The sequence below is a fragment of the Gasterosteus aculeatus genome, chromosome 20 (genome assembly GCF_964276395.1).
Source record: "Gasterosteus aculeatus chromosome 20, fGasAcu3.hap1.1, whole genome shotgun sequence".
Taxonomy (NCBI): Eukaryota; Metazoa; Chordata; class Actinopteri; order Perciformes; family Gasterosteidae; genus Gasterosteus; species Gasterosteus aculeatus.
In genome coordinates this window covers 12,074,238-12,088,651 of record NC_135707.1, presented here as the reverse complement: position 1 = coordinate 12,088,651, position 14,414 = coordinate 12,074,238, and the positions used below count along the sequence as shown (strand labels likewise).

General features: G+C 41.0%; 1 protein-coding gene across 1 annotated transcript in view; it reads right to left on the bottom strand.

Moving 5' to 3' along the window:
* Window positions 1-14,414, bottom strand: part of LOC120810076 (collagen alpha-1(XIV) chain) — an 88,495-nt gene that overhangs the window by 47,908 nt on the left and 26,173 nt on the right. Inside the window, 10 exon segments of the mRNA XM_078095299.1 lie at window positions 2,660-2,776; window positions 4,295-4,444; window positions 6,574-6,696; window positions 7,465-7,597; window positions 9,404-9,572; window positions 10,051-10,093; window positions 10,526-10,658; window positions 11,783-11,922; window positions 13,186-13,312; window positions 13,701-13,840. Of these exon segments, the coding sequence (XP_077951425.1) occupies window positions 2,660-2,776; window positions 4,295-4,444; window positions 6,574-6,696; window positions 7,465-7,597; window positions 9,404-9,572; window positions 10,051-10,093; window positions 10,526-10,658; window positions 11,783-11,922; window positions 13,186-13,312; window positions 13,701-13,840 (1,275 nt within the window).

Genomic DNA, 14,414 nt, shown 5'->3' with positions numbered 1-14,414 from the left:
GGAGAGAAGTCTTTCTGCTTCTCTTTTCTGACAGTAAAAGGCGATGCACATGTGGACATTTCTTACTGTGCGTGTTTCCTTGAAGTAGAAATTGTTGTATTAATTTCGCTAATCTCTACATTCACATTTATTAACATTCATTTACAAGTATGTTCTAAAACCCTGTCGGGAAAATGCATTTTAAAACCGAGCAGGTTTGTATCACCAGTACCCAAACTTTCCTTTTCAAACTGCTGAACCCAAAAAGCAAAAAAGAAAGAAAGAAAGTACCCCTTGTTAATCCCTGTGGGGACATTATTCTGCATTTAACCCGTCCCACACAGTGGGAGCAGTGTGCAGCCGTAAAGGCACCCGGGGAGCAGTTAGGGGTAAGATGTCTTGCTCTGGGGACACTTTCCGACTGTCTTCAGCCCCACGTCTACGTTACAATGAGTCTTTTAAAGGAATTTTTTGACGTTAAAGAAATGTGCTTTACTTCCTCTTTTGATGACGGCTGCAGCAGCAGATCAACACACCTCTCATACTTGTAAACTTAGAAGCTGGAGCCCAAATAAATGATTGACTTAGTTTAGTGTGAAGGCTGAAAGCGGCGGATATAACGGTCTTTGTCTGAACGGGTTCGGGTTAGGGTTACAATACATTGGAGTAAATAACCTTTTATAGGAAGTTACATGATATAACTATATCCCGGCCGGCTGCAGGTAACTTCCTGCAATGCTCTCAGCTCTGGCCTCATGAGTGATATTGATTTTCTCATACAATTCTTGGCAAGAAAAATGATCTGCATTGCAGGATTTCTTTCTTTTTACAGAGAAAGGTTTTAAGTACAGTTTGTACAATTCCCAGACTTATATGTAATGTACAATGAGTGAAATTTTATTTTGCCAGAGAAATAACAGAAGCAAACCATCTTTTTGGAACATTATTCTTTTTTTCCCCAGAGTCGGTGACATGATCTGCACCATCACATTGGCAGTGAAAGGGTTTATAGTTCCGACCACATACAATCACGCACGCACGCACGCACGCACGCACACACACACACACACACACACACACACACACACACACACACACACACACACACACACACACACACACACACACACACACACACACACACACACACACACACACACACACACACACTTCAATAAGAGAACACAATGAAACAGTAGCCTGTTTTTATTGTACTGATCCAAATTTTAAGAAGAATTCACTAATCCTCTTCCCTCCTCTGACAACTTTCTAACTTCTTACTGTTCTTCTCTTCCTACCACGTTTTCCTTCTTCATACAGGTTGGGGTCAGTAAGAGGGCTGTATTCATCAGTCTAGTGTCTTTCTGACCAGAGGTTGTGACATCTGACCAACACATTCATCTCTTTGAAATCAAAAAGAAGGATTAATATTCTTTTTCAGAGACCACCATAATTGTGAAAACCTCAGCTGCTAAACAATGATGCAAGTGCTACAAATGTAACATCAACGGAGAGCAGAAGACCTACTTCCTGTATTGGATTGAAGTACTTGTATACATCAAAACTCTTCTGACATTGCTTCTGTTTCGGCTTCATCTAAACAGGAAAGGTTTGAGCAGAAATACACCAAGTAAAACTTTCCCAAAGAATCAAGGATCTACATTATGTTTTCTACTGACGGAGGAATATTGCAAAAAAACATTGTGAAGACTGCTGTCTTTACAATGTTTATACGTACCAATACCAATATTTTTCTGTTGAAACAGCATTCTTTTTATTTTATATAAACCCTTGCTGTGCAACCAACTGCCCACTTAAATAAAATATAGGTTAAATGCCAAAATGCTCTCTGGCCGATATGACATAGTGTAGACTGGTTTTATTAAGGGTTTTATATTTTAAACACTATTCTATGGGTGGATTTTTCTTTTGTTTCCCTGATTGATTGCTTTAGAATAGATTTGTATATTGATTATTGCTTACTTTAAAAGCTCTTTCCTTTTTTTTTCTCTTGTTCTTTTTTTCCAGTGGGAATTGAGCATCACGCAGCTTCAAGAGTTCAGACTCTGTGGTTTACTGGTTTTATTTCTGACATGATGACATGACCAACTCTCAAAGGAGTCTTGAAGCATTTTCAGGAATAAGGAATCATAGTCTGCATTAGGAGTTCAATCCAGCAACCACACCAACTATCACAGCTTAAGAAAAAGCATTTGATTAAATGAAAGAATAGTTGTCCAGTCACTTTGCTGGCAAACGTTTAGTCTCTTACAATGTGGAACACTCAAACGTGTTGAGACGAATGAAGGTGTACACACCAAAATATTGGCGAGAGAAGCTGGCGCCTGTCTGACCGAGCACGTGTTCTAGGTTAACTGCTTTTTTGCAAAAGTCTGAATTTAACTTTTGTCTTGAGATATTTACTTTACGGTTAGGCGGTGTGATATCAAGCCGATCTAGTTGCACTTCATGATCAAGTTGCACTTCGCTGGAATTCAATACAGGGGAGTCGATCCAGCGACTGGAGTGTGCTGCCTGTCTGGTGTCACGTTGTCAAACGAAAAAAACAAACTGATGAAAGCACTGAATCAACACCATCTTTGAGACCAGGCATGGAGACGGGCCCACCCACAAACACATGGATAACCCCGTACCCAAACGGTGCTGGCGAATGACTTACTGAGCGTAGACTGTATGGAGACTCTGTACAAGGTGGCACGGAGGAGTGGCTGCCATTGGATGCAGAGGCTGTTGGGACGCACCTGGTAGGTGGACATACCAGAGACACCGAGGAACACTGCAGGTACAAAGATGGACAGCAAATTACAACATGGCATGTTAGTGTCCTGTTATTGGTCACTTGTATTTATGAAAATTTGGGATTAAAGTTATATACGTTGAAATATGTTATGACAGATGTTAAGAATAATTTGACACGTTTGTCACGTGATTACAGGGTTAGAGAAAATCTTCTGTTTTCTTAAATGAACACTGCACCGACAGCTCCAGTTACAACACTCTATAACACTATGTATGTGAAAACAAAATAAGGTTCACTGCGTTGTGAACGAATGACGCATGATGCAGCAGAATGTAAAACACCACAAGCAAATTGAAAAGCTGAAGCTTGTTGGAGTGAGATTTCAGTGGACCATAGGCAACCTCCCTCTGTCTCTATCTCATTATCAGAATATGCTGATGGTATAAAATAAACTTGGTGTCAATGAATGGAATGGAGGGGGATTAAGGATAGCCCATCACTACGGCACAAATTAATAAAACGTGAGAAGTGAGGGATCGCTCTAATCGTGGTTGTTTCATGTGCAGGCCAAATCTAAATCTATTTTTCTCTGTGCATTAACCTGCAGGATTAATATGTGAGCTGTTAAAATTAGAGTAAGTTTTCTTTTATCCTATTTGATGAACTGTCCTTTGACAAATCCCTTCTAGCGAATTAGACAATAAACCCAAAATACAAGAGTGGATTTTAAAGTTCAGCAGTATTGGGAAAGCCCACACAGAAGAACAAAAGACGACGTACACGCTGGGTGATGGACGGTAACCCGGAACTCTTCTGAGGTTAGTTTAAAAAGTTTAGTTTTAAAAAGTGAATACTTACATAGAGTACATGCACAGATATCTCTTAACTCCAGAGACTTTTCTGTCTCGTTCTCTACTACTTGTCAATATCGTCCTCATTTCCTTTCTTCCTGACAGTCCATTCGTTTTAGATATGAACAAAATTAAAGACTGCATTAGATTCTAACAATACCATAATACCACCTGTTGATGCAAAAAGAAATCACTCTCACTGGCTGACTGTCTGTTGGCGAAGGTCTCAATGGAATGTATGTATTGTGTCAGCGAACAGTTAATATGCATGTTGCTCCCATTTGCCTGAACTAGTTTGCTTTTCTGCTGCTGTTGTTGTTCTGTAAAAACGTACGGCGATGGTGGAGTCTCCATTAGGGCTCATTTTATAATGAATGTTATTGAAATTTGAAATGACTCTCCAAAAGTAAATCAGTTTGTCATCAGTGAGAATTGAATTTAAAATAAATTTAGAATGTCACTTTCAAAAACCTGTTCTTATTATTCCCCTATTATTCCTCTGCAAACTTGTCTCAGAAAACAGTGAGATGGCCGCGTCTATTTACAGTGATGCAAATACATGATCAACAAGGCCAAGTGAGAAAGTCAGTCAAGACATTTCTATGAAGTAAGACATTGATTCCAGAACCAGGTATCGTATTCTCCATTCACAGTGACTAACGAGTGTTATTGCTCCTCACATATGCATCATCAGGATGCTTACATGTCTTGGCATTCACCAGCAGTGGTTCACTCTGTCCTGTGGGGTAGGAAGCCGTCACTTGAACATTGTACTCCGTCCCACTTAGTAGATTCAGAAGCAGCATGGAGTTCACATCGTCACCAACCGTTGTCTCCGAAAATGGTCCTGGGACTTTGAAAGACACACACGTGTAATCGTGGGCACAGACAGGAAAGAAAGAAAAAAAGAAAACAGAATGACAGACGTTATTCTTTTTAAAAAAACACACCAAATCCAGTTTACCAGGAAAATGATGTCTTTTAAAAGTATTTGAATCTTTCCAAAAACACTATTATCCTATTTACAATTGAAGCTTCTGATGAGAAAGTATCACGTTTTCCAAACACATCCCAATCCCAATCCTTTTTTCTTATGTAGCCAAACAAAAAAGTTAAAACATAAATCGCCAGTATGGGATTTGCTAGAATGATTTCAAGGAAATGTGGATGTGGATGTTATAAATTTGCAGCTGCAAACTCCACACTGCGGCTGCAGTAGTAAGGATATTAACAGCGAGGGCCTTCGGCAACCTGAGCTGCCGAGATCAAACGCCGGCTAGTGGCACCTTTGCTCAAATTGCCCTCCGATGGCAACAGAAACAAAATGCTTGTGCTGCGTCGGCCTTTTTTTTTGTTGGATGCTGTTGTTGGCGCCAACCCCCTCAAGTGTATGCGTTACTAAGAATGAACGTTTTACTCCTCACTTGGACTGAGGTGCTGGAGACTTTCTTCAGGATCCCAAAAATGAACTGGAAAGCAAAACTAAGAGCCGCAGAGCCGAGAGGGCTGATGCCTGTTGGCCTAAACGGAACGAAATGGATCGTTCATTGTTTATGGTTGGTTCAGACTTGCAGCCCTCGTCTTTATTTTTTTAATCACTTTCATATTTATAGACACATCTCACAACCCTTGACTGTTTCCTCCAAACGTCAATCAAAATACAACGCACCATTTACTGCATTCGCAATTAACATTGATTGGAAATCCACATAACAGGTTACATTTACCCTCATCACACTTAATAGCACTGCAATACAGTAACGTCCTTATAATGTTCTTTTTCTGCACTTTTGCTTGGGTTAATTAACTATGCGGAAATTATGTCAAACTCTCCCTCAAATCAAGAACCCATTGTTTAAAAAGTTACTTTGATTGAATCAAATGTACCATACATATGTTTCCACAAACCCGCAGTAATATATATGCATGCACAAACGAATACAGAGCCTTACTGAGCTGCGGCAGTGATTCCACCCCCGGAAAACACTCCTCTAGGCCACTAAAGAACACAAACTTCCATTTTGCGTTTCCAAACAACCGGTGCTTTACAAAATAGACATTGTGCAGACATAAGAGCAGAATAAGGGCAAAATAAAGTACTGCATGAAAAAGGAAGAACATACACAATACAATAAAAAATAAAAAAAAGCGGGGCAGCAATTTTCTTTACCAAACACCAGCGGAACATCGTCTAATAGAAAACCGACCGGGTTTGTGTATATATGTCCGTACGTCCCTGTGTGTTTCTGGAGGTAAATTGAGTATATTGTAGCTCTAAATCGGTATCTGTGTGTCCACCAACGTTCTCAAGGTGAAATGAGTTTCCCTTTATATTAAATCAAATTAATACAGCCGGTCTATTTGAAGGTGGATTCTCAAAGCCACCATAATTGTGTTTAGACCACTAAAACAAGACTTTGAAACTATAAAAACCCGAGCCTCATCTTGAAAGGACAAACAATTGGCAATAGAGACACAGCAGACCAGTTAAAACAGGCTTTTGAAGATGCTTCAATGCAATAAATTAATGACGACAGGTAATATTTTATTTCAGATCTTGAACGCTGATGTTTTCTCTGAAGCCTCAGGCATCTTGTTAAAAAATAAAAAGTTAGAAGTCACCATCTGGAAAAGCTTTGAGAGCAGTTTGTCTTTCAACCACTTTGTGCCTTTGTGTTTGTTTCTGGTGGGTCATAATAAAAAAGTGATTAGTATGTGTGGATGAGCTTGTGTCCCACGGCAAAGCACATGCTACAATCAAAATATGCCCATGTGTTTGACAACAGCTGGGCTTTAATGTGTGTGTGTGTACCTGTGTGACTTACACTATCAAAAATGATCATAAAACAAAAACAATGAATACCTCCATAATCCCAATACGGGTCATCCCAAAAGGCGTATTTGGGGAGTATTGTTTGTTAATACAAATAATATTAGGATTCGCATTAGTTTCTGCCAATGTGTGGGTGTGTGTGCGTGTACCATTGATGGGCTGGTATACAATCCTGTAACCAGCTGTCGGTGACGGAGGTGGATCCCAGGTGACCCTGAAGCGATTGTACCACTCCTCTGACACACGTAGGTTTCCAGGAGACAAGAGAGGCACTGACAGACCACAAGGAACATCACAATACCACAGCTGGTCAGATATTGATATCAATGTCAAGTCTGCTTCACATTTTGGTCGGCAGCACAAAGGTATCAAGATTTTATGTAATTGCCGTGCTTACTCTGTACATAGTTAGTTGAATACATCTATTTCTTTGTTAACAATTAGTGATAATTATCTATTATTTTTCTAAACATTCAAAGGATCGGTTCCATTTAACTAGAACGTCATGTGTAGGTCTGGCTCTGACTTACGGTTGTACTTATGTTATTTCCAACTGAGGAGCGGTTTTCATTTGCTAGCTTTCGAAATATCCTCATCTAAAAAGATCACATATTTTTGTCTGACATTTCAATTCTCTGTACAACAAGGAGACAATCACTACTTCGCATGAAAAGGTAATCAGGAGAATGGTTGAGAAATCCATTAGTGCCGAGCAAAACGATCTAATTGTCTCATTGCATTAAGGAGATGCTGTAATTATGAACGGCCTTCATTAAGACAATTAAGAATGCATCATTATTCGTCATCGTTTTTATTCATGTATTCCTTCAGGGGCATAAACGATCATTAAATTAATGCAATGCAAATGAACATTCTGCTCGCTGCTTCAAAATTCATTTTCCTTAGCTTTTTGTTTCGTCAGAAGTGTTCTCCTGAAATGGGAGCTGCATCTTTGTCAAATGATAGTTGAGTAGCCCAGAGTTCACCTCCTTGGTTAATATGTGTGTTTGTGTGCGTTAGGGGGGGGGTGTAACGCTTACATGTGAACCCGAGCGCGGAGACACTGATGCCGTCTCGTCCATCCGTGTACACCGGTGTGACTGTCACTTTGTACTGGGTGTCTGGTAGCAAAGGCTGAAGAACTGCTCTCATCTGAACACCAGGAACTAACACCTACACACACACACACACACACACACACACACACACACACACACACACACACATATGTGTATGCATTAATCTCTGCTCACAAGGGACTAAACTGCACACTGATTAACTAAGCGCGTTCGCTTGTGCACACAAACACACGGACACATACTTTTCTTAATTTACAGGCACCACATAGCAAACTAAGCACAAAATCAGATCCTCCTCCCTGCCGGCTCATAGGAACATTTGGAGGCAAATATTAAGGCCAGGCTTAATGAGGTGAAACGGAAAGTGTTTGTAAAATGTTACGTATACCTACAGGGATTTGAACCAACTCTTTAAGAATTCTGCTCACATCAGTTTAGTCAATAAAGTCCTTTGAGGCCAACAGTGAGTCAGAAAAGAGCTGAGAAAAACCCATTAGGTTACTGCTGTGCATGAATTTATTTAAGTGTTGAAACAAACTTCAATACTTATAAAGAAGTTAAATCCTCTGCATCTTTAAGTTCTAAAAGGCTTCCATTGTATAAATACGTTTGTCCTCCCTGCAAAAGTAATATTTGTTATACCGACAACAAGAAACAAATCCAGATGGCTGCATTTGACCACCTATTGGCATGTGATGTTTGCTCAGACGTGGTTGAACTATTCATGTGTAAATGTCATTTTTTCCTGACCACTTTTGTCCATGTTGAATTAATAGTCGAGCTGTACATCTATTCATTCAACTTCTTCCTTTTTGTGACAACTGAGCGAGCAATCAGCTGAGGAAGACCATGAGATGTAAATTACGGGTTGCTCAAACGTCTGAAAATCAGGAAGGAACGCACAAGCATACATAAATACATACGTAATCACATTAACGCAACAAGATTATGAAACAGAAAGGGTTGATGCTGTCCGTCCTTTGCGCTGTATCTTTCCCTCAAACGCATCTCCACCAGAACACTTTCAAAAGGAGGCACACAACCTGAACCTGACCTTCAGCTCTCAGCCAGAAGTCAAGCTTAAGCCTTTCTCCCATTTTGTTTAGCTATTGCTTCTTTTTCACATCCCTTTGTTTCTTTTGCTCTTTCCTCTGCGGCCCTCCATCTCCGCTTCCAGTAAGTTAAATGGCTGCTGAAAAGATAATGGAATGTCTTCTGGCTTGGCCTGGCCTCTCCATCTTCTACAGCTCTGACACACACATTGGGAAATTAAAACAGTGGCCAGGGGAAGAGAGTGCGAGGAGAGGAAAGTAAGGGCGGGTTGGCGGAAGGGAGAACACATGAGGGAGAGAAAACTGAAAAACAAAGACATAGAGGGACTGACTGAAGAGAGAAGGTTTTTTTGGTGTGTGTGTGTGTGTGTGTGTGTGTGTGTGCGCATCAGCGATCAGGGTCAGTGCATGGCGCCGAGCTCAAGGGCTCTTACCACAGATGGAGGAATCAGGTCGGAGAAGCCGAGTGGACCGGGACTAAAAGTGTAATCAGTTTTTTGATTGGAGACGATGACCCCGACACTGACCGTTGCAGTGGACTGGAGGTGTGAAATAACAAGGATCCTCCTTCCAAACATGACTCCTGAGCCGTTTATGTAATCCGCTCTCACAACTCACAGGGGAAGACGTTTGTCTGTGTTTTCGTGCATTTGAAACTGCAATGCCAAAACGTAGCATTGCATTGCATTGCATTGCATTGTTTTACAAATTCTGCATTAAAAAAAAGAACTAATCAGAATCAAAAAACACCACGGCGCAGATATCCTCACACTTCTACCGCTGCACTTAATTATTTGTCAGTGTTTTGTTTTTTTTAAAGGTAAAAGATCACAACTGGATCGACTCACAGACTCCTCCCGGCGGTTGCCCCTGAGACCGGCGTAAGAGACCCTGTAGCTTTGCACGTGGGGGTCCTGCAGCTCCCATGACGCCTCCATGCTCTGCGTGGTCTCGTCACGCAGCCGAAGGTTTCTCACTGCCCGACGTGCCGCTGTGACGCCACATCAGGAAAAGGGACTTTAGGATTCGTGATACACACATCTGCACCGGATCTGGACTGAAGTTACATTTTCTCTACACTTAATGCAGTTCAGTACAATATCGGTTAGATAAACACATAATGTCAACGTGACGAGGCGCTCGCACTGTTTTGGTGTAGTAGATAATAAGTCGAGCCTGTTCCTCATATGAAACACTGTTTTTTTTTTGTCAGTAGGCGAAATTGAATCTGCGCAGATCGGCACTGATTTACTGTGATGATGTACATACATCCTCTAAACTTTTAGAGCAAGTACCACTTGAATTAAGCTTGCTGCCCACTGGACACAGTCAAGCAAAAAAGCTGAGTAAAATATTTTAACATACATACGTACATTTAATTGCGTAATTGTCACCTAACAAATTCTTTCTAAGTTAGTGCTGAGCCATTAATATTCATGTACAATATTGAATGTGATGCTTGATGATGAATTTGACACAAAAGCCATTTAGATACTTCTCACTTTGTGTTGTGGTAGCAATCGTTGTTGTCTCGGCCACTGGGGAAAAAAGATGAATTAGATAAATTGATTAAACTTCTCATCAACATCTCTCTGAATTGACTAAAAAATCATTGACACAAAAATGAATGTTCTTATTCTGACGTAAACTGCAAGAAGGCAATCAGTACAAATTGTAAAATGCACAGTCATGCTTTGAAAAAAAGCACATTTTGTGATGGTAGAAGGCAGATGTGATGGGACTGATCCGTTATCCTCAGCAGACGGTGGCACTTTGCTAAAGAGGGTTAGTGAGGTTACAGACTTGCATCAGTCAAACCAAGGTGGTTTGAATGTTTCACATTGCTCTCGTCTCTGGAAAAAGTTTTTAGATTCCAACTTTTCTCACGCATTGTGCTGATTCGCTAAAGCAAATAATACAACTGTTGGAGTTATAAGCACAACTGCGATGACAGTGGCAAATCGCCTTACGGGTGGTCTCGGTAACAGAGACGGTATCACTTTCGGATTCATCTTTGAATACAGCCGTCAGCATCGCTTCGTACTCAGTCGACGGACTCAGACCAGTCAGCGTGTATTGGTTGTCAATTCCACTCAGGACAACCTACGAAAGAGAAACACACATATGAGTTTCAGTATCGTCATAAATTTGAGTTCCAACAATATCTTCTTTCATGTTTGGCCAAAACACAATTTGAGAATCTTGTTAATTAATCGTCATGTCAAACTTTAGGAGAGAATATAAAAAAAACATTTAAACCAAATCAGTGCTTCCCGTTTTTAATTAGTTTTTGTTTTATACTGTGCTGTTGTTGAGTGAACGTTATCCTTATTTTACAGCATTGCTCTGTGTTTTCCTTATGATAAAAAGACTGCTCTCAAAAAAGCATCAGGATGCAATAAAAAATACACCCAAAGGATACAGATTGATCCACAATGACATAACGTACTCTTCACACGGAGCTCTAGATTATCACGTTGTTTTAATCTGGGTAATCTTTCACTCTGGCTGATCAACTCTATTATGTTCCATTTCCTTTCAGACGTAATACAATGTGATTGGTGGCGAATTTAGATGTGCGCGTATGCGTGTGTGTGCATATGTTTGTGGTTGAGAGACCAGCTGCATGTATCCGTTTCTCTGCGCACGTAGAATTACGAGCCCACCTCTCCAACTCCCCAGAGCGTTATTTTCAGCTTTGGTGACTCTCAGCTAAACACACAGATGAATGGACACACTCACACAACATGTACACACAAATACACGCACACTCTGTAAGAGACCTGAGGGCTCTATCGCGCCTGCACAGCTGTCTCCAAAATCCAGATCATGGAAATAAAAAACCCAAGCCATTAATTTGAAGATTTATTTAGCCTTTATGTGTGCTGCTCTATGCAAGGGGCTTTACAAGCTACCAGTAGTGTAGTTAAGCTCATATGTGGCTCCATAGAGAACAGCCTCCCCCATTATCGATGTATATAGAGTGCAGCCACTTGTTCCCCTGGAAGCTCCGATAAAATGTGGCTTAATGAAAAATCATCATAAATTGGTGTAATATCTGTCAGCTTGAGGATGTGAAGCTTGCTCACAGCTGTGCCAGCGACTCAGACAAGAAGTTTCATGCCTATTGTAACATCCACATGATTTCCGAGGATGAAATTTCACCTTTCACCTCTTGTGGTTAAGAAGTTCCAAACTATTTCATTCTATATTTCATTGCTACTGACCTCCTTTGTGTCGCCACCCGTGAACGGTGCCCAGGAGAGTCTGTAGAGGACGATGTCATCGGCTGAGTGATCCCAGCTGACCTGGAAGCCGTCTGTGCCGACATTGCTGGAGCGTAGATCCAATGGACCTGGAACTGGAGCTAAAAGGCAGCGAAAGCGTTTTACTTTTTAGACTTTTACTTTCCTAATTTTTTTATTGTCTGTCATTTGCTGACCATTTTCTAACAATCTCGTGGTTTCCCATAGGATTGGGGTATAAAATAGTTTGTTCCTCATTATACTGCCCGCTACGCAGCACATAACCTGCATTACTAGGTACAGAAAAATGAATGACTAAAGGAGGCTTGGCTGGCACGACGCTACACGGCTTGATGCAACCTTCAAAAGAAAATTGTGCTTGAAAACAGTTACAGCTGCGGTGTGACCACACTTATCATCATAGTTCTAAATGGCCATAAATATCACTAAATATTTGATTTCCTAAATACTTACAGCTGCAAAGAACTAAACATTAACTGTGGTCCGACAAAGCCAGAGTAAAAATCAAGTTGTGAGTCATCGGAACATTGCAAAAAAACATGTGACAGATAAAATACCGTGTGTCTGCACTACTATGCAACGAGTGTACTACCGTGAGTTTGCCTCAGTTTGGAACATGATGCAATCACTGTCCAGGGTATAACTGCTGCTTTCCTCACTGCAGGGGCTAATTTATTGCGTGTTTTTAAACTGTTTGCTCAGCAATAACATTAACTTACAGCCGCCCGCTTGGTGTGAACCGTACCATGCAGGTTCCCATCCACTTAGAATCCCTAAGGATGAGATCGCATCGTGTGCCTGTTCATGAAGCTATTTCTTGAAACCAGGTCGATTCAACTAAATTGGCCAGAAGATGAAACAAATCTGTACGGGCTCTTAGAGTGAGTGGTTTGATAGTTGCTTGCTAGAAATACATTTATTTCAGCTGGCTCAGCACCGAGGCCAAACTGCTTGTTGCTTAAAGAGATATTTCTACGAATCAATATCAGTTAGTGTGACAGAGTAATAAGGGACAGCAAAATGACCTTTTAATGCAACTGGGCTATTACGCCGAGGTGTAAATGAGATGGGCACACCGCCAAAATAGCAGAAGGACCAGTGGTAGTAGAATACAATTCAACACTGTTTGGCACGAAGAGAGAAACGGTTTGCCTTCTTATAGGATTAGTACAACTATTTTCAGGAAATAGACAAAGAAAAAGATGGAGATAGGGAAACCTTGAAAGACAGATGCCGAATAAAAATTGGACTATGATGAAAAAATAAATGAACAAATCCTATTGAGAACTGTTTGCAAAGACGCACAAACTAACTAACACATTACAATAGCTTCCTTGCGTCCTTACAGCCAAAAGGCAACTTACTGGTAGTGAACCGGTCTGTGAGGGCCTCCGATTGGCCTTCCTTGTACAGGGCAAAGATGGCCACCGAGTACTCCATCAGAGACGTCAATCCACTGAGCTCATACGAGGTATCTGGACCCACCTCCACCTGCACAACACGGAGACACGCATGACACAAAAGTTATGCCTACATGAAAAATGTTAGAGCTCAATCATCAAATCCACTAAAACCTGTTCATTGTGAGGATTTCTTATAGTTCTTGCGGTTTAAAAATGCATAGTCGATTTTCAACAAAACAAGCAAATCTTAGGAATTTATCCAACTTACGCTGCAAGTATATTGTTTATTTTTCCGGATAATTTAAGTCAGTGCTGAAAACTTGCCTGTTCATACTGAGAATCACGCCTAAAATGAATCTCCTCTTTTTTCCTCTTCTCATTGAGACACAGACGCTCAAAGTTACAAATGTTACCAAAAAGAAGTTCTTAAAATATCCAATCATTGAGTCACGTGTGTCACACAGATACGCACGCACCTCCTCAGTGACCGGTCCGTCTGTCTTGATCCACACGATTCGATAACCTTTGACCCCTCTGGGTACGGGTGCCCAGCTGATGTGGGCGGAGTTGTGAGTGATGTCAGAGAACTGGAGGTTACTGGGGGGACTCAGTGGTACTGAGACAGAGAGAGAGAGAGAGAGAGAGAGAGAGAGAGAGAGAGAGAGAGTTTGATTTTATATCAACTTTTTGACTTTGAGAGAGAAGACATTTGGTCACTTAAGTCTCCTAATTGGATCCACGCTTCCCTCACTTGTGTCTGTTCCTTGCGTCTATGACCCTCCCACCAGGGACGCCTGCAGGAAATGCGAGGTAACCATGCAATGAGAGAGGACACAGGGAAATATCGTTCCCGAGAAATGAGACGTCCTTTCCTCTGAAGCGCCTCATGAAGCAACGTCTGTTTCGGGTGATGGCGGCCGCCCATCACAGCTGGATCAACTGTCAGTCGACTTTAACAGCTGTTAAGGTGTTGTTTTGTCTGTACATATTTGTACTGTACTTGTACTAAGAAAAGCACAAAGTTATACTGTCAGAGAAGCAGTGTTTCCTCTATCATTACCTGGTTAACAATCTGCTGTGTACACTATTCTCTGCTCTGTGTCCTACTTATAAGCGCAGGATCCATTCCTCCTGCAGAATGACTTCATATTATTTATTTATTATTTGCGCATGTATGGATTTAAATTCTG